At 40.7% G+C, this 24,554-nt stretch overlaps 3 protein-coding genes across 9 annotated transcripts in view; all 3 read right to left on the reverse strand.

The window, feature by feature from the left end:
- Nucleotides 1-11,582, reverse strand: part of Dscam1 (Down syndrome cell adhesion molecule 1) — a 63,509-nt gene extending 51,927 nt beyond the window's left edge. For all 4 annotated transcript variants that reach the window (XM_017176449.3, XM_070283338.1, XM_017176441.3 and 1 more), the window contains exons 1-2: nucleotides 11,196-11,582; nucleotides 7,226-7,416 (exon numbers count right to left, since the gene is read on the reverse strand). In XM_017176449.3, the coding sequence (XP_017031938.1) occupies nucleotides 7,226-7,286 (61 nt within the window). In that variant the 5' untranslated portion in view covers nucleotides 7,287-7,416; nucleotides 11,196-11,582. The remainder of the gene's footprint in view (nucleotides 1-7,225; nucleotides 7,417-11,195) is intronic.
- A 5,173-nt stretch (nucleotides 11,583-16,755) lies between these two features.
- cos (kinesin-like protein costa) lies at nucleotides 16,756-21,420 on the reverse strand. The gene is made up of 4 exons (XM_017176474.3): nucleotides 20,644-21,420; nucleotides 19,877-20,588; nucleotides 19,401-19,819; nucleotides 16,756-19,337 (listed from the first exon to the last, which is right to left on the reverse strand). The coding sequence occupies exons 1-4, from the start codon at nucleotides 21,287-21,289 to the stop codon at nucleotides 17,509-17,511; spliced, it is 3,606 nt and encodes a 1,201-aa protein (XP_017031963.1). The 5' UTR covers nucleotides 21,290-21,420; the 3' UTR covers nucleotides 16,756-17,508.
- Nucleotides 21,421-22,127: 707 nt separating this feature from the next.
- On the reverse strand, nucleotides 22,128-24,112 carry LOC108081306 (microtubule-associated protein RP/EB family member 1-like). 4 transcript variants are annotated; one of them, XM_017176394.3, is made up of 7 exons: nucleotides 23,911-24,112; nucleotides 23,696-23,834; nucleotides 23,486-23,631; nucleotides 22,879-23,083; nucleotides 22,597-22,768; nucleotides 22,453-22,525; nucleotides 22,128-22,382 (listed from the first exon to the last, which is right to left on the reverse strand). In XM_017176394.3, the coding sequence occupies exons 2-7, from the start codon at nucleotides 23,814-23,816 to the stop codon at nucleotides 22,332-22,334; spliced, it is 768 nt and encodes a 255-aa protein (XP_017031883.1). In that variant the 5' UTR covers nucleotides 23,817-23,834; nucleotides 23,911-24,112; the 3' UTR covers nucleotides 22,128-22,331. The 4 variants fall into 4 exon arrangements, with proteins under 4 accessions (XP_017031883.1, XP_017031881.1, XP_017031882.1 ...); XM_017176392.3 differs by having other exon boundaries at nucleotides 23,696-23,852; nucleotides 23,911-24,111; XM_017176393.3 differs by having other exon boundaries at nucleotides 23,696-23,866; nucleotides 23,911-24,111.
- Between the last annotated feature and the right edge of the window lie 442 nt (nucleotides 24,113-24,554).

A 24,554-nucleotide genomic window follows, 5' to 3' on the forward strand; every position in this document is an offset into this window, starting at 1 on the left:
CCTGAACGCCACAAATCTGAACCATTTCAATGTGATTCCGATCGGTGAAAGAAACATCTGCTCGGGAGTTCAGAAACCAGTTCGACGACAGCTGTTCGACGGAGGTGTGGCGGAGGAGATGGAGAACAGGTCTCTCAATGCCAGTAGTACCCACTCATTCATGCGAATCGTGCGGCATTTACCCACACACTCATCACGTTCAGTTAAGGTTTATATTACCAATTACTCGACTATAGAAATAAATAAAATGTAAGCATGCACCGATGAAAATTGAAATTCTTAGGGTAGTGAGTTAAAAAATACAAAAATGGGAACTTTGTATGAATGCCTGTTTTTGGACAAGTATAATAATAAACAAAATTAATCTGAGTATAATCAAAAATATGATTGAACCAAATATGAAAACTACAGTTGAGCATGCTCGACAGTGAGATACCCGACCCCCAAAAGCATTCTGGGTGAAAGTAAAGGAATACGACTAATTCCCTTTGTATACCTAAACATTTTTTGAAAAAACTTAAATACTAAACTTTTAATAATGTCTACTTTAAAAATATAATAAACATAATCATATAAATTCGACCCTATTTAATACACATTTTAGAGTGATATTCTCGCAGTGCGGCCTCACAAAATAATTGCTTAATGCCGTGACACAGATAATTGCAGACGTACTGCCCACGCCATATTCTAACAGCTCGGCACAGACAACTGCAAGTCACCAGTGGCAGTCCGAAACCACAAGCTACTCGTAACCTGTCCACCTCACCGTGGGCACAAGATGTCAGGGAGTCGCGGTGACGACACGCCGCTCTCGACAGAAGCTGACACCGATAACAGCCACAAGCACAGGTAACCGCAGCCAGGTGCGAGAAGCGAGAGGAGAGATACAGTTAAGTCGACAGGAGACAAAAGTGGGACGAACTGGAGCAGGCCACGTGGAAGCTAGAGCTAGCAGGGATGATGATGATGCGGCTCATTGCTCAGTGAGTTGGCGTTATGGCACAGTGCTATTCAAACCTAACCTTCAGTCAAGACTAATGTCTTGCTGTATTTTTAAATAGTATCTGAAGGGCTTTAAAAAATTAAATGAAATTTGGAATCAAGTTAAAATTCATAATGAATAAGTTTCTTATTGTAAATATTACTTGTGGCTATTGGTACTATTTCAGCATTGACACCACTGTCCCTCAAAGAGAAACAAACATCAGAGAGATGGAAGAACGGGAGCTTGGGCTTGAGGGTGGTTTTGTTGTTTGAATGAAAAGCATTGCGAATCATTTACAGCAGCCAAGGGAATAATATGAGAGTGGAGCACAAAATGGGAACTATGTAAAGAAAGTGCAACATCTTCAGTATGTACGGGAATGTAACTCCATATTACGGTAGGACTTAGCAATTGTATGAATTCTAAATCGAATTATAATATTACTTAAAATTACCAAAGACTACAGAAGTCTAATTAGATATAGAAAAAATCTAATATTAAAATGAAATGTTATTTAAAATTGCATGATGACCAGCGACTACTGTACCTTTACTTCCTCGGGACAAAATGAAGGAAGCCTCAACGATAGCGACAGTAGAATGCAGAGGGGACCATCAGCAGACGCGTTTTACATATTAAATGGTGTTGACATCGTCACCGTCTCGGGCGCATTAATTAAGACTGCGAGCACGACGCCAAGAGACTTTTTAAAAACATGTACATCTATATATGTACATATATATTGTACGCAGCTACAATGGAACTTTAACTTATTTCTGTGGCCGCATGCAGATTATGGAGATGCAAACGATACATATGGCTGACGAGTTTGTAGCCCCCAAAAAGCGAAACGTGACTCAGCCAGGCAGGTGGTGAAGGTGTACGGGAGGGGGTCCAATCAAGTCCCGCCTTCAAAATACCTGGACGTACAGATCCATAGATGATGTCTGCCCGATAAGTGTCAGCTCGGCGAGTCTGCTGAACTGGAACTGGGATCGGTTTAAGGCAGGAATAAGGGGCCAACAGGCATGGGTAGATGGGTGAGGCCATGAACATATTTTACAAATTATTATTACGGCCTGACTCCAATCAGTTTTTAGGGGGCGCCAAAAAGATTTTAATCCTCTACCCCTTTCCTTTATTCACACATGTATCTCGAGATGTTTATCTCTGACTCGTGTCTTTCCAGCTAAAGATTTCATTTTAATTTAACGCCACATCACTCGTAAGCTTCTATCTGATGTTGTTCCATAATTGGAACCCAACTAGAATAGAAAATAAAAACAAACGGTGAAAGACACCGGCGCATCTGTATTTATAAAATTATTTGCAGGGCTAACGTGTTGAAACAATCCATGTATATGCTTAAATGTATATTTAGGACACGTCGGATGGACAGCAGAAAATGGCAACCACTGCCACCCAGTGCACACTCCCACTACACCCTTCCGTGGCCGCCTAATTCGGACGGAGAGCGGTGAAAAGGGGCCTTTCCCGTCATCCCCGAGTGAAGTGCGGCAACGGCGCCTCGCTCCGAATCAGCTTGTCAGGCACAGCGAGACATAAATAAGTATAATCATTTTTTCAGAGGGAGGGATAATGTTTGCCGGAGAGGAGATGCGTGCCAACAACGTACTCTTGGTTATTACAGCTGTTCGCCGGGAGGGTGGCACTTTTTTTCGCTCTTCCCGGCCAAATCAAAAGTGCGTAACCTCAACATTTGGAGCAAACCTTTGCTGGCAGCAAACTAAACAAAACGTTTCTCATTTTTCACAACTTTTCCTCTCCAAGGGTGACAACAAAGGCAAGAGAGTGAACAACTCAGGGTTCCAGCCAATAGTAGAGGGGTTGAAAAGGGCAACTTTATAGCCGGAGTTTCAACGTCCCACAACACATTTACTCCACACCCACTTAAGTTTCGGAAATCTGAAAATACTTTCTGGCGGGGCCCATAAATTCCCGGACTTGCTGCAGTCCATAAAATATTTCGAGTAAAGTTAATACCTTCTATATATATGCACTGAAAAGTTTTTCAAAATCTGGGAGCTCTTAATGAGCTGAATATATGACAAATACTCTTAATGGCTCAACAAACGCTTTGATGCCCTGTGCTGTCATGTCTTCCAGCTGGATTTGTAAAGATTTTTTAGAAAGGGAACAGAAAATTGTATAGAACTGCATTTAACTCGATTTTCATACTAATTAAAAAACAATTATGAGCGGAATTATCGAAAACTAGCAGCGGAGTTGCCATCAGAGTTGACAAACCGCTTTTCAACTGTAGGAAATGGGCAAAATATAGGCTGAAACGGCTCATAAAACAGCAAATTGCGACTGCATGATGATGTCACTGGACCCCCCTTTCCTCTATCTCCTCGGCTTTCTCCACATCCCCAATGAAAGTCGCATTCCTGTGGCTGCTGCAATGCAACTAATAATAAGTCAGCCAAGAGGCCATTAAGTTGGGGCAAAATTCTATTGAACCGCCAGCAGTTGCAGCTCTTCCTCTGGCCCGGAAAACAGGAAAATGAGATGGCTAAACACAGAAAAAAAAATACGATCTTCAAGATCAGTCAATATATTTCTTATGAGTAAATAGAATATTTAATTATGAATTGTTTTTATACAAATCAAATACTCATTTAATTTACTTGAATTGAATTTTAATCTTACTATAATGTAATTTATAAAAATAAACCAACTCAAATGGGTGGATAGAAAATATTTTTCTAGGTGTGGGTACAGAATTTTTTTTTAAACAAACGCCGCGTGTGATCAGCCTCAATCGTCGAGGTATCATAACACACATGCTCCGAAGAGGGCGCAGAAAGTGTCAGGAGGGGCACATCAATCATTTGTAATTACAGGCAGGCGGCCTTCTTCCATCTTCAGAAAGCTCCAGCCTCCCATTTCGGCTCCTTTTTTCCATTCTTTACCATTTGGCTTTGTGTGGAAACGGAAATAGTTTCTCCTCGCACAGGGTATGGTTCAGTGATCTCTCGGATGATCTCTGTCATATTTACGAGTGCTCTGAGTGCCAGGCAGTGCTTCTAATCTCTGACGAAATTGTTTAAGGAGAGATTTTGGCGATAGAAATGCATACATATAAGTAAATTGTGACCCAGTTGATAAGTGGCTCTAGTTCTTTAACAGCTATGCAGGCATACATGCGTTTAAGTGCACAAATAAATAAGCAAAGAAAGATGCTTGTAAATATGCACTTGGAACGCGAAATAAGACCTTTAAACGGTGTCAAAGTTTTTGTTGCCAAAATGCCCTGGAAATTCCCAAGTCTTAATTTTGCGACAGTAATTCGGCAAGTAATTAGATACCGGCAGAGGGCCCGGCAGAGAAATTTTCTGGCTCGAGGAACAGTACCAGTTTTTCCACATTATTTTCTAAGTGCGTTCTAAATTAAAGTTACGTGGCAAATGATTATCCCTCACCCTGATGATTTTAAGAAGATAAGACTGGCATTTGCGTGCTTTTTATAATACACCAGATGGCAGGACTTATATACAAATATATCTTATAATGTTCATACTTAATAAAATTTGAAAAATTGCTCACTGAGAAGACAACAAAGGGGTCATGGAGAGCAGCTGAGAGCAAAGGCCGTTCCATAATTTTATCTACGTTTGTCATTTGATTCGCACATACCTAAATTGCTTGCTTCCTGTTTATTTGTTTTTATGTTACACGCCTTTCCAATTTTTTTTTTATTTTTTTGTTTTCGCTGCACTGTTATGTGCCCAGCTGTGGCCACTTGTGAACTTTAAGCTCCATTACAGTGTTCCCTGTGTGTGAGCTGAATTTCAATTGAATCGAATGAAATGGCAAATTAAATGCGTCCGACTGCAGCGGAGACAGGAACAGCCACATAGCCACTACACTCGGACTTCCCCATAGCGGAGGAGAACGGAGGCCTGTGTAATAAATCTTATTCGTGACTTAAGTCTGGCTCTAAATACTAAAACATGTTTCGCCTGCAGCGCCCACCAAAAAATAAGCAGAATACAAGAAACCAGCAATAAAAGTAAAATATGGCGCAGAAATGTTTTTAATCAATTTCAATTGAATGATGACCCGCACAATCAACGCAAGACGTCACCGAAAGCTTGAATCTTTGAGGTCTCTCGCAAATATTTGCTCTGGCGGCTATAGCTTGAGCATAATGTATTTTTGTAGTATACGAAATCTTGTTTTCAGATCTGTTTAGCACATTACAAGAATATTTGATATCTGTTTTGCGATTTGCTTGATTCCTCCGTTCAATTTCATTTGCTTATTTGGAATTCCAGACAAGCCCGACATCACACAATTCCCATTAAGTGTTATTCTTATTCGTGTTTCATTTTTTGATCTGATCATCACGCTACCAGAAACCTTATCATTTTAGTTTTTTATGTGGCTCATGAAGACAATTATTTTTTATTTATAGCTTGTCCGCTTTTAAGATTCATATTTATATTTATTTTATGGCATATGTGGGTTTTATTCAATCTACATTTTATTGTCTAATTTAAATTTCGCTTATGGGCACACCTGATACATTTTTAAGAAGCATGTAGGGAGACAATCACCTAAATTGGTCAGACTGATAACTTAAATGGAAGCCACCTAATGTATATTTTTAGCAAAACCGAAATCTATATATGACTATCGACGGGTCAAACAACTGGCCTTCTTAATTGAGTCCAACTCGAGCTAAGATACCCAATTGAAGGTAACATCAGCTAACCGATATAGTAAAAACAACGACAATAAACTTAAATAACGATTTAGAGTATGCTTTACAATAAGTGTTTAAATTTGTACAATCGAGTACGGTATTACTTTGAAGTAAAGTGTAAATAATATACTTAAAGTTATAATAAATATTACTACAACTGCATCTCTTATATATGCACCAATCAGTCATAAATGCCCTTCATAAAATCATGTAGTCGGGAAATTACCCACTATGCGGATAAGAAAAAAGCTCATCTAGTGCTCGCTGGGGCTGACTAATTCCACAATCTGACCCACTGACGGTGCACAGGCCTCTTTACCTCCCCCACAAGTCCACGATACTGTTTCCCGGACAAATCGAGGCAATGAACCGTCAGACTATTCCTCCCCCGCACAACCCGCACTCACAAAGATACAAATGTATCTACACAGACGTAGAGTCGGGTAAATATAAAAATGCAAACAAACCTCAAGCACAATGAAACCGAAAGCAAAAGCCAATGTAAATGTAACGCAAAAGCAATTAAAAATTCATAGAAATGCTCTGTAAGTCCACTGCAGCAGCCGCAACGAGAGAAATGGGTAAAATTGTAGAGCGGAAGAATGTGTCAACAGAGATAAGAAGCGAAGAAAGCAACTGATTCTGAAACACTTTACAGAAAGGGTTCTATTAAAAGCCGTTTCACTTATCATTATTATATAAAATTAAAGAAAAAACAATAAAGAAAGCAGCAGTAAAGTGTGTGCCACTGTGAGATAGCCTGTATCCAACACATTAATGATTATATGTATTAAAAGAAAGAAAAACTCCTTTCTTTACAAATAAACTTAACAAAATAAGCCCAAAGAATATATGTTAAAATGAAAACGTTTAATTTTAGATCGCTCAGTATGAGACCACGCTTCGAGACCTTACTAACTACTTAGTTAACTATAACATTTTAACATTTTTTTATTAATATTAACCTCTGCAAAATGTAATATCAGAATTTTTGGGATGTACCACTCTTATCCCACCTTGTTAACAGCTATTTTTGTAGTCTTGTTTTGTGTTGTATTTATAGTCTATACATCCGATCTTAAAACATTTTTGATAGTACTTTCAGTCATAAATTTATTACGTATGTATGTACATACTTTTTGTACTATAGATTTGTTTATTCCCTCATTTGTGGGGGCAGAGGTTGTGGCCATATATGTTTACAGCTTATAGAGGTGCGTTCTTTGGCCTATTGTATATTATTTTGATTGGCACAATATCCTTTTCAACATTTTTGGGAATAGTAGAATACATTACAAAACCAAAAAATTAATGTAGTCTGATTTTTGAAATTCATAATAATTGAATTTTGGAAATCAAGTATCTTGGAAGATACTGAATAAATTGGATTGAAAATGCTTCAAGAGCCCATTAATCTGTAGCTTCCGGATCCCGCCTATTCAACCGATTTGGAATGTACTCTAAACCATATATTATAAGGCCAAAACTAAAATGCAATTACTCACCGAAGAGGGCAACAGCTGCGTACAGCATTAGCCATTTGAGGCGTCCGTTGGGCATATTCATATCGTATGCCTGGTTTCCGCTCTTCCGCGGGTTGTGTAAAGTTGGCAAGGGAGGGTTGGGCTTATCGATTTTATGCAAAAGTCCACAGAGAGACACCCTTGGCTCCTGTTTAAACACACACGCGATATATCTGAAACGAAAATAACGTAATTCTCCATTATTTTATTGTTTTATTTTTGGTATGTTTAAGTCAAGGAAGTGGTTATATTTGCCTGATTTAAAATTATTTAAGTAAAAAAATAAAATATTAGTTTGAACAAACTAAATTTCAAGAGAATAGGAAAAGAAAAATAAATGTATTTTCACTCTTTACTCCCTCGAACCATCCTATATTGTGAAAACTATCAAAGAACCATTTTCCTATAGGCAAAGCGATTAGAAAACGGAATAAAAAATAAAGAGAAGTATCAAAGAAGGAAGAGGGAATCGTGGAAGGAGCAGACTACGGATGGATGTCATTAATTAAACCACAAATGGCCAATATGTAGGGGGAGGAGTGATAGCAACAGCTCCGACAACTTCATTTTTTGCCTTCTGCTATCCATAAAATGTCACGCGCCCTCTTCCCCCACCGCCTCCTCAGCCCAGTTTGGAGGCGAAAAAACACACACTTTATGACAGGCAGGAAGTCACGATTCCACATTTCTGTCTATTTGCCCCGATCTCCTCGTTGTCTGTAGCTTGACATCGGCCCCCCGAGACCCAGCGTCTCCGCATGGCCAGCGACTTATTTTAATCCATGAGATAGCCCCAGATTGTTCAATACACACATGCATATAGAAATAGATTCAACAGCAAATTGCTTGGCTTTTTAACGCTTAATTAACGCTTAAGTGGATTCCAGCATTTGCGCATGCCACAAATTGTTGACGAAGAATGAATTTAATTTTTTATTCCACATTCAATTGAAGTCGGATCTGGCAGCCAGATAGCTAAAGCCGTACTATCTGCGGCCTTATGCTAGGTTTTCTCTGAGGGTTGCGCAGGCGTAGAGCAACCGTATCCCCGCACGTGTCCCTCTCACAGAGGGGGTTGGTGGAGGTTCAGCTCTAACGATGTTAGCTTTTCAATTGGCCTAATGGCCTAGCCGTCATTCACAGCGAGGGTTAGCTGCGAGTTCATTACTTTCGAGACAAACAGCTGCGTCGCACTCTTTGGGGTGGCCCAAACCTTTAAAGAGGGCTTGGATATAACGCATAGGGTATATATTTCCTAAAGCCAAAACGCTCCCTTTCTCTATTATTATATCTTTATTTAAGCTCTAATAATACAAAAGATATTCTCAATACTTTAAAGTATATTCTATATTACTTTTCCATGCTATAATCGTTCTACTGCCAGTTCGTACGTTTTCAAGCCATTCAATTGGCTGCTTAATTCATAAATAGACAATGTATATTCCATATGAAGCTTCTAAATAATTTACTAGTTAAAACTAAAGGTCTTTCCAATCTCTTTTAAATATAAATATTATATAAACTATTTTATTTTTTATTTTATTAATGCCATAGAAACGATAAGAGCCTATTTTATAATTTATTTCCTTTTAAACAGAATCCTTGGTCTTATTTAAATAGCTATAATAAATATATTTTAAGGAACATAACTTAGAAAAAACTAGGCAAACATATAAATTCTTGGTTTTACTTATGTTGATTTAAAGTAGTCCAGTTCGAACTAATTTATTGCAATATTTGGGTTAAGGTCTAGGATATTTTTGATTAATTTAGATATATATTTTTTTTGTTATAATAAAACAACATTTTTTGTCATTTTTCAATACACTATGAGCCCAAATAGAAAGCAATGAGACAGTTTAAATAATTTTCTGAAACGCACTGTAATTACAAATAAATGATTCATTTCTACATCTCTGCTGTAGTAATTTTCGGTTGAAAAAGTTCCTTTCCCATCTAGACAAATGATTCTGCGATTTTTAAAATGAAACAATTTAGAAAACATCTGGTAATCAGTCAACGGCTCCAGCCGTCTATATAGGCAACAGACTTTATACATGCATGTGCTCATACATTTTTATATATCCATAATACATATAACCAGTCAACCCCTCCATGAGCGGATACGTTTGGTCAATCGCGTGGTAAAATCAACGAATCAAAAGCACTTTTTGTATTACTCACGCTGCTGTTTTCTGTTCTTTTTCGTTGGTTTGTCTGTCTGCTGAATGTGTAACTAAAAATTGGGGTGACGAACCAATAAATTTAGCAAAGGGTGCAGGGGCCTATGGGGACTGGAGTGCAGTGTCCCAGTGCAGGGTCGTGGTCGTCGGTGATGGAGGACTGCAGCATTGTCCAGTTTCCGAACGGCATGGTGATCCATTCGGGACCAGAGTTTTCCGCACTGCGACCCTAATTGAGATTCAAGAGCCCTCGGCGGCGGCAGAATAAAACAAAAGGCAATATTTATTCGCTCTTTCACTCTTTGGCCAGCCTTTGTTCAGTTTAACCTTTTCCGCTGTGTCATGTTTGTGTCCAAGTGGAAATCAATATTTGCCATCGGAACAGCCGATGAACGTTCATCAAATCGATGAGAGCAAGCCACTAGTAAATAAACTTTTATTTTTGCAAGGTTTATAAAAAGAATATGTTATTTTGAATTTATAGGGAATTAGTTAACCAAATTGAACGTTTATTGCAAATATAAATATTTTATATGCGTGTCCATTAAAGTTCCTGGCATAATTCACATCCTGTAAATAATTTCCAAGTTATTTTATGCTAGCGAGAAGCTGGACCTACATATAAGTATACATTTATATGCAGATCTAAACTATATTAATATAAACTGTAGTAATCAAACAATTAATAAACAAATTCGTATCGGTTTGAGTAGAATTTGGAATTTTCCCACAATGTTTGCATTAGTTTTTGCAAGCAGACAACTGCCCACGTGAAAGATTGGCAACTAGCCCAACTTGTGGCAGAGTACCGCCTGGCAACAGGATGAAAAACTCCAGGAAAACAGACAGAAAAATAATACGGAAAATTCATAGGGAAGGAGCGCAACACTTGCGAAATCAAATAGAGGAAACTCAAGCGCACCAGCGGCAAAGATGACGAGGGCAGCTGCATGGGATTTCAGAGATGCCTGTGTCCTTAAGCAGGGGTTGAACCGACACATACACTCAAAGTGTCCTTACAAAGAAACACTGCGTATGTGTGCCACATGGAAACTGCGAGGGATTTTAAAAGATGCTTGAAAATAAAGTGCCCCGAGTTGGGAAAACTACCTGACGGAGACAAAGGACCAAGCAGCAGGCCGCAGGAGGCACAGGTTGCACACACACACACGCAGGCCAACGAATACAACGGTAATCGCAGAGTTGCTTTCAGGCGCTGCAAAGAGCGCATGCGCCGAAAAAAAATTTGCTGAAAAATTCACGTACCCAAAAGGTTTTCCATCTAAAAGCAAATTTATAAATGAAAACAATGGCAAACTGACTGGAGATAGCCTGCGTATGAAACAGTATATTTCAAATTTACTATTTTAGCATTTTCTTGGACCCCTAAGCTGAGTTTTCCTCCCCCAATCGCTGTAAATTTTCACGCCCTTTCGCATGTGTATGTGAAGCAGCGCGGAAAGTAACAATTTTCGCACTTAACTTAACCCGGCGAAAAATCAATAGAAGCTGTGCTGAAATCAGGATATTTTGAAACTCAAGTCAGGAGATTCATAACGGTATCGATGGAAATGGGGAGCAAAGACGATTTTGCAATGATCTTCCATGCCCGACAGAGCACCTTCAGTCAGTGGGCGTGGGCAGGACCAACGCATACAAGCAAACCCAGCCTATACATACACGCGGCTGTCACAAAGAAGTTGCCAGACAACGGCGAAAAATACGAATATTTTGAAAATTGCCAAGCGAAATTTGCCAACATTTCTTACCGTTAACGCTCGGTTTAGAAAATTCGATGGTTAATTTGTAGTTAATTGTTGTTTTTCGACACTAACACACACGCAGTGAGAGTGGTGGGCAATTTGCAGCAGGGTGCCACTAATCCACGGGGGTGGCGACTCCGCACAAAAGCACCGCACACACAAACACAGACACTTTGCTCTGCTCTTTGCCGTTTATCGGATGCCTTGCATACTATAATTTATTTTATTTCACTCGAACGCACAGCGAGCCACCACGACCGGCTGGTGGGGCGGGATGTGGGGGTGTTGGTCGCGAACCGCTTCCGTATATCCGTGTCCCAAACAACGCTCACACGCATACACACGCACGCTCTCGCAATTCGCCGACTGACGCGGATTCCGGTTCTCGATCGCTTGACGGTCCAAACAAGACTGAACTCGAATGAGAAACACCGCTACGCCAACATCCGTCAGCCGGCCATTTTGCGGCTCACACTCGCTCTCTCTTTAGCGCTCTTCCACTCTCTCGGAAACCATGCTTAAAGAAGGGGCAATTGTTTGGGAAATTTTTAGGGATTTTTATATTGCACTTGTTGATATGAGATTTTGTTAAACAACCAAAAATGATTATATTTCCTATAAATTCATAAAAAAAAACATTATAATTTAATTAAAAAAAAAACATTAATTAATAACAAAAATAATATACATAGATATGTCCCTCTTTGGTGCCTATGAGCTGTCAAATGCCGTTCGAAACGGAATCCACAAAGACAATAAATATTTACGTAAATGTACCGACAAAAAATAAGAGTACAACAGCAACACATTAGTTTTTTCTTTTTTTGTGAATTTTTATAATATTTTTTCAATTTATCTGAATTAATTTAAAAACTTAAAACTCAGCCACAATATACATTTTTATTTTTCAAAGGCCGCTTCCCAGGTCTTGTGTCCACCGCAAGCACTTCTATTTACTCAGAATTAGGAAAATTTGTTATGATTATAGAATTATGAAAATTTTGCATTTTGCAAACAAAGAGAACAAAATGTTTGTCAGCTTTAATGCAAACAATATTACAGAAATTTCTGTTTCATCTCTAATACATTAACCAAATTTGCAGAAATCACCCTTAAATCTAATCTCTGCTGTTTCAGTTGTAGTATTTAAATATATAATTCTGGAATTATGCTAAGGAACTTTATCTTGCTGTATCCTTATAATAAATATTACCCCGATCAATCTACATACTTATTTAAAAATGTTAAATTTCTTAAATTATATTTATTTGAAATTTAATTAAATTTTAATTGTTTAATAGTACAAAAATATTTTTATTTCAATGGGAGTCCTTAAGTTCTCTCATCCCACCATATGCCATTGCGCCAGACAATTAAATGTATTTTTTCCCAAGTCTTAATAATATTAAGTTAATATTATTTTTAAAAAGTTTCTTGCAAAAAATTATTTGAAAATAGAAAGCTTAAAAAATATATGTTAAATCTGTGTCATAAAGACTTTATTGATTTTAATAAACATAAGAAAATTGTTCACGCCAGAAAGGCGCTCAATTTCGGGAGGCAGTGTGATCCCGAACGCTCTCCTTTTCTCTCCCTCTTCCTCCGGACTTCCAGTCCTAGAGCTTCCAATCCGCTCTCCCTAGCATTAGTTTCCTTTGTATATTTAGTACCAATTTACCTACGACTAAATAAACATCCCGACGCACGTCGCGTAAAACCCCGACAAGTTCTACGTGTTATTATTTATCCGAGTGCATTTCAGCTTAAAGCCCCCCCCCTCCAACATTTGGTCCTTCGAGCCGGATTTCATCCACCAGCAGCTCCGGTGGCTTTAACACCGCACCAGATAAGTCCATTACATTTTTGCTGCCGGTCATACAGTTAGGTTTTGCGAAACTCAATTCGTCTTAACTTCTCTGTATGATTATTGTCTAAATCCAAGTCCGATTAATCCGACACACGGCAGCATAATTTCCAATTCCAAATTCAAAATAATTCGGTTTCCAAATTTTCGACATTTGTGTTTCTGTGCCGAAATCCAAAAGTGTGTGTTTAAATAAATAAATAAATGCAATAGCCACAGTGAGAATTTAATTCCAATAGTTCTCGATTCCTCTTCGTTAACTGTGTTCCCGCTAGCATTTATTTACATTTACATACATATTCAATACAGTCCACTCCACAAAACTACAATCGCTGTCAACATTGACATTTCCCCAAATCGAGAAATTATATCCAAATAATTTCTATACAAGATCTACGGGTTCCAAAATTCATAAAGTGTTTGTTTAAATAAATGCCTAAGCCACAGTAAAACTTTCCAATTACGAATTATTCTTCATTCCTTCTCGTTTACTGTGTTCCCGCTAGCATTTATTCACATTACATACATACTACAAATACAGTCCACTTCACTCCGAAACTTATGTATATTTACAAATTTACAACAATAACTGTCCGCAGCTACTAAAATTATAAAGTGATTTAATTCGTACATATATTTGTTTATTTGCTCCCTTGCTCTATCCTGAGCTGCAGTTACATATGTACATACATACATAATCGTCTGCAAGTCGACGCTCCAATATTTGGCCATTTTTCCCGCCTCTCCTTATCTCCGCTATTTTGCACTTGCATACGACAAGTGCACAAATAGACATACACACGTATTGGTTCCAAAATACAACACCGGTCAATCACATAAGTCCAGATCAATAAAATAATTTGTAAATTATTTTATATTAAAATTCCAACTAACGAATTAAGTTAGAAATCCAAGTGCGCTTCCGTATCCGCACTAGTGTGACCGTATTTTCGTAATTCCGTATTTAATTCAAATATTCTCGATTTAAATTCCATACGAGAAAAATACAATTTTCCACAAATAATTATATATAATAATTATTTCAAAAATAATTATTACGAGTCCGATTGGTTCCTAAATTCCCAATCAAACTTCGACACATAAATTTTAATACCTATTTATAGTAAAAATTATAAAGAAATATCCAGAATGGCTCCTTCAATTTTAGACAAATTTACTTTGATCTGTGACCGTCTGTCACTTCGAGTCCCGAGTCTGCAATCCAGCAGCGCCCACTCCATCCAAATACTCTTGCCAAATCCATCTCGACCAAGTCCGAGCGCTATGGGATAAGGTCGAGAAAGAGTACGAAGATTGTTCAGAGCTGATTTCAGTTGGGTTAGAGGGCGCGGAGGACACCTTGCCTACTCTTAAGGCAAAATACGACTACTCCTATTTTATTTACGAACGGTGTGCCGCCCAGCTCATGGAACAGATCGATACGATCTCCTCCAAATCGTCTCCAGTCCAACCTCCTGCGCCCCAAAATTCCTTTCCGTCTGGCTGTCGGCTTCCTCCGTGCGAAACGGAAGTTTTCTCGGGCGATTATCTTCGCTGGCCGACTTTCCGGGACCTTTTCACAGCGGTCTATATCGACAATCCTACGCTGACCCCTGTAGAAAAGTTGTTCTATTTAAATGCCAAGACTAGTGGTGAAGCTCATTCCATAGTTTCCAATTCGCCACTCACCAATGACGGTTTCCGCTCAGCATGGGGAAACCTAACTGAGCGTTTCGAAAATAAACGCGCGTTGGTGAACAGCCAACTGAAGAAATTACTGAACATTCAGTCCATTGAACGTGAGTCCTCGGCAGCCTTGAAGGAGCTGCAAAATACAATTCAAAATTGCCTCACATCCCTAACTCTGTCCGGCCTTCCTACGGATAATTGGGACTGCCTCCTGGTTTATTTGTGCTCCACGAAGCTTCCAAAGCTGACGCTTTCCTTATGGGAGCAATCCTTAACAAATAAAACCGATATTCCGTCGTGGCTAGAACTCGATTCTTTCCTTACTGAGCGCCATAGAACTCTGGAAACCATCGATTCTCTCCATTGTAATGAAACTGATAATGTATTTTTATCATTTTTCTTTTTTAATTAGTTATTGATTTTAATTATTTTTGAGTTAGTTAAAAATTGTACAATTTATAATTTTTCTTTTTATACCCTTGCAGGGTATTATAATTTCAGTCAGAAGTTTGCAACGCAGTGAAGGACACCTTTCCGACCCTATAAAGTATATATATTCTTGATCAGCATCAACAGCCGAGTTGATCTAGCCATGTCCGTCTGTCCGTCTGTCCGTCCGTCTGTCCGTCTGTCCGTCCGTCTGTCCGTCTGTCCGTTTCTACGCAAACTAGTCCCTCAGTTTTAAAGCTATCTAAATGAAACTTTGCATATAGTCTTCTATATACTCTCACTGCTATATATGTCAGAACGGGCCGGATCGGATGACTATATCATATAGCTGCCATACAAATGTTCGATAAATTTTTAGAAAAAAAATTTTAACTTGGCTGTTTTTCAATATTATTCCATCATTTTTTAAATATAGCCTTTTTATATTATTCCAGAATTTTTATAAAAATTTCATGAAAATCGGACCACTATATCTTATAGCTGCCATAGGAACGATCGGGAAATTAATCGAAAAAAATTATAACTTCGTTGTTTTTCAACGTATTTTAATCTACTTTGGTACATAAGCTTCTGGTATTATTTCAGAATTTTGGTATAAATTTCATGAACATCGGACGACTATATCTTATAGCTGCCATAGGAACGATAGGGAAAGTAATAGAAAAAAGTATAACTTCGTTGTTTTTCAACTTATTTTCATCTACTCTGAGATATGAGCTTTACTTATTATTATAGAATTTTTGTATTAATTTTATGAAAATCGGACAACTATATCATATAGCTGCCATAGAAGCGATCCGTAGATGTAGAGAAAATGTAAAGCTGGGAATGTATAACTGTAACTGTCAAAATGTAAACATAATAAGTATAGGTAAAATGTTATGAAACTCTGTTTAGTGTCTTTTTTCGGCATTATAATTTATAATATAAATATGAAAACCAATCTGCAAGGGTATACAAACTTCGGCGTGCCGAAGTTAGCTTCCTTTCTTGTTTAATTAGTTATTGATTTTATTTATTTTTGAGTTAGTTAAAAATTGTAAGTTGATCTGGTTGAAATAAGTTGTGAGTTCGCTTTGATCATTATATTCGTTTCTGTAAATATAACGTAACAGAACAAACTAAACAACTGAACTAGTAAAAATAATTGTATGTAATAAGAGACATTATTTGTATGAATCGTAATCTGACTTTCCATTTTGTACTCTCGGGACTCATTAATGTTCTGGGGGTCAGCTAGTTTTCTTCTAAAAACCATTGGAATGTCCACATTAATTATGTTAACAACATTTTAAATTCCACCCTTGGGACAATAAAAATACACTTTAAGTAGATTAATTACGTTCATATATGTATTTATTTGTTCATTCAACGCTTTCCGCTTAAAAGCTATTTCGCCAATCTTTTTTGTTAGAACCCTGGGTTTGCATTTCGTTAAAAACATTTCCCACAAGATTATGTTATTTTAATAGTTGTAGTTATGTTAAATGATAATACAAAATTAAGCACAACCAAAAAGAGTTCAACTTTTGATTACTTTAGGTGAACTATGAGCATTACCGCTTAGCACGAGTATGAGTATGTTTATTTAAATGCATTGGGTTGAGTTGCTGGTAGTTGACACTTGGATAAACGATTACGAGTATTTTGGGTAGCAACAAGAGTCAAGTCAGATTTGAGGGAAGACACAAAAGTGTTTACAACTTAACCTAAAACCTAACGAAAATATTTAAAATTAAGTGATAAACTAACGATTTTTGCTTATGTACATTTAAGAGATTCCAGTCCAATAATCGCTTTCTACTATCGGTTCTCAATGGCTTATCTTGCGAGTATCTTAAGTAGCAGGTCAAGTCTTAAACAGTTAAATACGGATAGTTAGTTACTTCATGTCTGTATAGAGGTTTGTAAGTAAAATAAATGCTATCCAGATCAGGAGTCTGTGTTAAAACCGTGTCGAGTCTATTTATATCATGACTGTGGACGAAAAGTGTTCCCGAAATCCCAGCCCGGGCTAGGAAGTTCGTCTGGACCTAACGTCCAATCTATGAGTATTCTTGACATAAAGGTATCGAGCCATAACCCCTCAAATAACATGTACGACATACAAATAATAATAGACTTCACTTTGGGCTGTAAAACATAAATTTAAGCATCTTCAATTCTAAAACAAAACTCAAATTAAGTACCCCATGATTACTATAGTTTACACCAAAAATAACTAGAATCTAGAAAAAGTCGCGTGCTATTCCAGTGGCTAGGGCTCAATAAATGCATAAACCTATCGCTGATTCCTGGAAATGATTAAATTCGTGTTTAATTACGACGGCTTGCGTCCTGGATAATGATCTTGTTCTTCTGACGCGTCACTTTTGTGGCCGATGGCGGCGGCATCAGACGCTTCAGCTGCTCCGGCCTGAAGCTTACCAAAGCCTTGTCCTTGATCTTTCCCACCGCCCCTGTAGTGGTTGCCGTTGTGGTTGTGGCCGTTGTCGTGGTGCTTGATTCAATCAAAGCCGTAGACTCTTCAGCCGTGGAACCGGAGGAACCAGCCGCAGCGGCCGCTGCGTACCTGGTAAGCACCTGGAACTTGGCAAAAATGTTGCGTCCGCTCCGCTGTTCCTTGTCCTTGAACTTGTCTAGCGCCGAACCGGTGGGTAGCGGCTTGGGCGCCTTGACCAGCGCCTTGCCATGACTGTTGCCTGCTGCCTTGTAAAAGTCCAACTCGTAGTCAAAGTCGCTGCTTGCCTGTGCTGGCGTGGACGCACTAGCCGGGGCCAATGCCCGCTCTCCGTAGCTGGCCGAGCTGGCGGACGTCTCCTCGGCCATGTGTCGCAGCATTAGGGTAAGCTTCATCTCGTGCTGCCTCTGAAGGAGTACGGCATTCCGCTCGCCCTCAAGTCGCGCCTGACGCACGGCGTTGGACAGAACACGCTCCTTCCACTCCCAAGCGTCGCGCTCCCGCTCCAGCTGCACCAGCTGCAGTTCCAGCTTCCTTGACGAGTCGCGCAGATCGATCACCTTGGTGAAGTATTTGTACAGCAACGTACGCATCTCATCTGCGGAAAGACGATTAAGGCGGGCCATTAGCATCTGCTCCCCCTTCTCCCGCTGCACTCGATCACTGGTGTCGATGGAGCGGTGTCCCGTGATCAGCTCGTTCTTGAACTCAATGGCTGCATCAATGGCCTCTATGGCCTCGTCGCACTCGAGCAGTTTGCGCTCCTCCTTCTGGGTGAGCACCTTGTCGCGCTTAAGCTTGCTGTCCAGGTAGCAGCGCTCTTCCAGCAACAAGTCCCGAGTGCTGCGCAGGTTGCGAATCTCGTGGCGGAGGCTCTCCTGCTGCACGGGTCCTGGTTGCTCCTCCAGGTTGTCCGATTTCTCGCGGAGAATGTGGTTCAGGTGCGTGATCCTAGCCTGCACTGCCTTCAGCTGCCGACCTTGCTGCTCGGGGCAGTCCGGCTGGGGCTTGACCAGCGCTTTTCCGGCGTCCTGAGATTCCCGCAATTTGGCCAGTTCCAACTCTAGCTGATCGCGCAACTTGCCCTCCTTGCGCAGTTTCTTCTCCAGGTCGTCGGCCTGCTTGCGCGACTCTGCGACCGATTGCTGCAGCTTCTTCACCTTTTGGCCACTTTCGCCGGCGATGTGCTTTATGGAGTTGAGGTCCTCCAGCCGGCGCTCAAGGTGCGCTATGATGGCGGTCCAGCGCTCGATATCCGCCTGTTCTCTGCCCTGCACCAGAGCCTTGCCCAGCTGCTTCTTAGCCTTGTCGCACTCGGCCTCCAGCTTGCCCCGCTTCTTGCTGAACCGCTGCTTGGCATGGCTGCGCGTGTCGCTGTTCTTCACCAGCTCGGCGATGATGTTCCGCTTCACCTGAATCGTTTGTTCAATCTCCCGCAGCTGCCGCTGCCTACCCTCGATCTCGGCAGCCAGCTTGCGTAGCTTTTTCTGCAGCTGCTCAATGGGGGCGTTTGCGGCCGCGGCGGCCAAGGCAGCCTGGCGCAGTCCTTCGCCCGAGGAGCTCTCCAGGGGATCGACGACAGTCTCGTTGTGGGCTGGTGGGGGCTGCTGCGAGGCGACGCGATTCAGCATGGCCAGCTCTGCCGTACTTAGGCTGACACCTGGTTGAATGCTCCTCCGGCGACCTGGTAAAATAAATTGCGTAAGTTTTAGACATTTAATAGGGATTACACCAGCTAATCACTCACCACCAATGCTGGCTTTGCGTTCCTCTCCCTTCTCCGCCGGCTGCTGAGGGTCATTGTCGTGGTCTTGGCTGTGCATAACAGCCTTGGGATGCTTCGTCAAATAGTCCGCGTGTCTGGCCAGAATGAGGGCATCTGTCTTGACCCGAAACTCCTCCATGAGACCTTCCAGCTTGTCCGCCAAATCGGGACGTTGCGACTCGTTGTCAGAGTCGTTTTCGTTGTCCGAGTTGGCGCGCTCCGAGTTCGCCGCCTCGGAGTTAACGTCTTCCGGCTCCTCGGCCTCCTGGATGGGCACCAGCTGCTTCTGTTGTCGCATGGCCTCCGTTGAACTTAAGCACTCCTCACACTCCTGCTTGAGGAATAGCCACTCTTCGATCTGTTCCTTTTCCAAATCGCCGATCAGTTTCGAATCCATTAACCTAAAGTAAAACGGTAGCTTTAACGAAGGTCTCGACAGTGATGGACACTCTAATTACTTGGCAAACAGTCCCTCGGCGTTGGTCACCAACTTGGACCACTGACTGGCCGCGAACTGCAGGCCAAAGTGGTCGCCCGCCCCCGCCTGAGACAAGGGTCCTGCTGCGGAATTTGCTACCTGCAGGGGCTCGGGCGGTCGTACAATCAGCGTGTTGTCGTCGGAGTAGGTGTTCATGATGACAAAGTTGCGCACGCACTGTACCTTGAAGGCGAACTGTAGGTTACCCAGCGTCTCTGCCAAGTGTTCTTCCAGCGGAGACACGCACAGAATAACCAGCGTCTGCGCCCGCCCGCCGAAGGAGTCCTTCAGAAGAGTGGTGAGCGTTGTCTGGCCATACGGAATGTTCCCATTGACCCCGTACATCAGTCCGGGATCGGTGAGCGTGCTGACCACCTGCTCCAGCATGTGCAGGCCTCCATCGCGAGGACGTCCTGGGGGCGGTTCGCCGCTGCGTTCCGTCCCGCATAGATCACAGAAGCTGGCCGTGGACAGACGGTGCTGTAGTAGTCCCTCCTTGGACACCCACTGCTGCTCCAATGTGAGCGTGAAGAGCGTGTGCGCTGGCCGCGGCTGACGGGCAGCAAGTCCCGCCTGCAGCCAGCGGAAGACAGCACCGCCGTTGGTGCAATGCACATTCCCCATGCCCAGCAAGTCGCAGACCTCGCCATTACAGATTTCCACAAATCCCACGTTGATGGCGTATGTCCTCTCTGAAACAGGGATAGATTAGCTTATGATAGGAGTACATCTACGAGCAGATCCAACCTGGATGCGTGGAGATGTGCGCAAAGATGTCCCGGACGCAGAGCTGCACAACTCCCTCGTTTCCCTCCATCTGAGCACCTTCCTCTACGTTTCCGTACAAGGTATAGCTCTTGCCCTGACCGCTTTGGCCATATGTGACCACCGAGGCGTCGAAGCCCTCTAGGAAGAGGCCAATCAGGGGAAAAACCGTCTGGTGGTACACCTGCTCCTGGGTGCTGCTACTGGCCAGGGCGTGTGTGACGGGCACAGTGTGGGGCCCCACCTGGATGAGCCCGGCGGCAATGTTGTCCATGGGATCGCCGCCGGGAAGAGCGCTAGGCAACCCCAAGGCGGAAGCACTGATGGGAATGGCCTGGACACAGTATGCAGATTCGCGAAAATCGGTAGCATTCCCACTGTTATTGCCATTGGCGTCTGTCCCTGGCTCCAGCTTGCATTGGGGGTCCTCCTCCGCATTTCCATTTTTGTCAGCGATCTGGGGAGGCTGTTCATCGCCTGCACCTTCCCGTTCCCCAGTGTCCTTGGGGTGCTCCGCGTCTTCCTTATCCACCACCTTCTCCTGTGTGGGGCATCCGACGGGAGAAACCAGACCCTTCAGCTCCCTGTGCGGGTAAATTCGTACCGCCACCTGTATGGGTATCTCCATGGTAGTATCTTTCGTCCTGGTGTTGTTTTTACATAGTTCCCTGCGCGTTGGTGCGCATTTTTGCGCTTTCAAAACTATTTGGAAAAATTCCGCAGCTACGAATCGATACACGACAATGTGACCGAAGCTAGACCGCCAAAAAATATACCAAAAAATAAAACCTGGATTGAAATCTTAAAATAAATACTTTTGGTATTTCTTGGGGAAGGTACGGAGAGGGTAAATACTATTTTAAAGCAGTCAGAGGGAGCGAGAGGCAAATAGTTTAAAACGACTGTTCGTGAGCGGCGTTTAAAATATTAGAAACTTGTGTGCCGTTAGAAAATTAGGAGGGGATCGTAACAGTTATAAGTTAAAAAAAATATAAAATAACATGTATTTTTTTATACAATGAATTATTTTTAATTATTCTTAATATTCACTTTTAATAAAAAATAAAATTGAAATATATATTCATTTTTAATTTGTATATAAAAGTTAATTAGTAATAATAAAAATAATGAATATTTAAAAATTAAAATTATTATTATCATGTATGTATATATGCCCTTGCAGGGCATTATAATATTATTCAGAAGTTTGCAACGCAGTGAAGGAGTCATTTCCAACCCTATGAAGTCGATAGATTCATGATCGACATCAACAACCGAGGCGATCTAGCCATGCCGTTTCTTCACAAACTGTCATAGAAATTATCGGATTAAAAAAATTTATTTTTTTTGTTTTATATTTTATCCCAGTTTACTTCCTCTAAATAACTTTTGTATCTTCCTCAGTCAACCGCGGAACCCAAACGATCGTGATGTGGAACACATCATCGTCTATACAATTTAAATGATTATGTATATATATAAATATTTTTTTATTTTAATTTAATTTAATTTTATTTTAAATGTTTTGCAGCAGTGTAATATTGTTTTAAGTCAAATGTAGTGTATAAGCAAGCAAACATTGGTTTTATAACAACAGCAGATGTCAACACCTTGGGCTTTGAGTAAGGGTATACGGCAAATTAGTTTGTGGTTTATTCCTGAAGTCATATTTAATGCTCATCCTGCTCTGGTGTTGTACCGCGTGGAGGGGAAAATCCGTCCTTGAATCCAAAATAAGGAATAAGAAAATTATTGCCAAACAAAAGATTTAAACGTATGGAAATGACTTACAGCAGGCTTATACAGGACACCTAAAATTTCCTGTATAATCGGCATCGGGTTGGTCTCCTCAGATTCTTGGCAACTGGAAAGAAAGAGATTATGTCCTTTAGACCAGGTGTTCGGTCAGTTTAGGACTAGAGCAGGTCAACTTACAGAAGCTCAATGTCGCGCAATTTGGAGAAGTAAAAGTCGCGCTCCTTCATCACTTCTATCAACTGCTCAGTTGCATCATTGCCACCTGACTGGACCATTCCTTCTAGGGGCTGATCTGGTTCCGTGTCCGTGACTTCGGCGTCAATAGTGCGTGAAACCACCCTGGCATCTACTTGATTACAGAAACGACAAATTATATTTAGATAGATTTATAATATGCGAATCTCACTGGCCTGTCAATTTTTTATGGGAATAAAAGCTTGTTGACTGAAAATTACTTACAGGGCTTCACTACAGATGTCCCTGCCGGGCGCCCAGATGTCAAAGGAACTCGCCGGTAGCTGCTGGCTCCAACGGTACCTTCACGGGCCGCAATTGGATCATAATCCCTGCCATTGTAGTTGGCATCAAAGAATTTTTTAAACCACTGTAAAAATTCCAAATTGTCTTGGAAACGTCCTTTGACTAGTTTATCAATAGGTATAATCTAAAATTATTACAATTAAAGAAATATTAATGGCATTATGATCTGGATGAATGCAGACATCGTATGAACTAGGATATACTACAAAATAATAATAATAAAGGTGTAACTCAAAATTTTGTTTTTGAAAAACTCAATTAGAAGCGATTTTTGCAAAATAAATGTTCGATTTATTGAGACCATCACATGGGTTAACCCCCTTAAGTGACAAGGTCTGTGCAGTCGATTCAAGAGTACTGATTTTAGCTGTTTGCTAAAAGCGGTAGTCCATTGTTAAGAGAAGATGTCACTAGAAATCTCCACATACCATGATTTCGAAAGTATATTGTGTCATTATGTTTAAATAAAATAAAAATGTTTGACTTAAGAAGTTCTATATAGTTAAAAAAAAGTTTGAATTGCTACCTTATCTACAGACATCTTTGTAAAGCCCGCCTGCAATATCTTGAAGTTCTGCAAGTACTCGTGCTCCAGATTTGTACGGAATTTGACACGCTTTAGGGGCACAGAATTTGGAAACAGCATGTCCATGAATTGGCAGTATGCTGCACCTAACAAAGGTAATGGGTCCGTCCCAATAAGATCGCTTTCCAGACGACTCTAGCACTCACTTACCAGTGCAAAGCTCCTCGACTTTGGAGAAGTCCGACTTTAGGCTATTGTTAACCCATGCAAGCATTTCGTGCCGCGAAAGATTCTCAGTCGTCACATTTGTGGAGTGAACGTTGACGGCCATGATAAATAAAATTGTTTTCTGGTTTTTGAGTCGACACTGAAACGATAAGACTAAAAATTGCATAAAGCTAGGCAGGAACCCCAACTCTACGAACCAAGATCAAATTATCTCGCCGAAATCGATCCACTTTTTATTAAAGAGGTTTTTTACTAAAAACTCCTTTTGCTCTTCGCTCGTTTAAACTCACGAAATTAAAAAAAAAGGGAAATTTACTTTTGCTCGTTTCGTTTATTTCGTTGTAATGTTCGATTAAAACTTGGAGGAGTTTCGAGTGAATTCCTATGTGACAAACCAGTCTCTCAAGGCCTGCTTTTCGGAGTTATATATATTTTCTTTTTTGTCAAATAGTCAACTGTGCTAGACCCTAGACCTCTGCAAAGATTGTATTTTAGATCAGTATCACCAGGCGAGTCGATAACCCTTTGATATCAACGACTATAAGAGCGGAGCTACCGAATTTGGTGAACTTTCACATCTTTTCCACGCAGATCAAGGTGGAAAACTTATCAACTTAAGTTTAACTTACCTTACATATTACACAGGTCGATAGCTTCTTTAAACCAAGAAGTATACTCATTCAATAGTTTCGGGTGACCGGAACTCAAAACTTGTTTCATAAAATTTCCTATATGTCAGGTTTTCAAAATATTTGAACTTACAGCACCTTATACTGTTACTTCAATACGTTTTATTTTTTTGCTTTACAATCGTTACGGCATCTTAAATGACATTTCTTGT

Source organism: Drosophila kikkawai, chromosome 2L (genome assembly GCF_030179895.1).
Source record: "Drosophila kikkawai strain 14028-0561.14 chromosome 2L, DkikHiC1v2, whole genome shotgun sequence".
NCBI lineage: Eukaryota > Metazoa > Arthropoda > Insecta > Diptera > Drosophilidae > Drosophila > Drosophila kikkawai.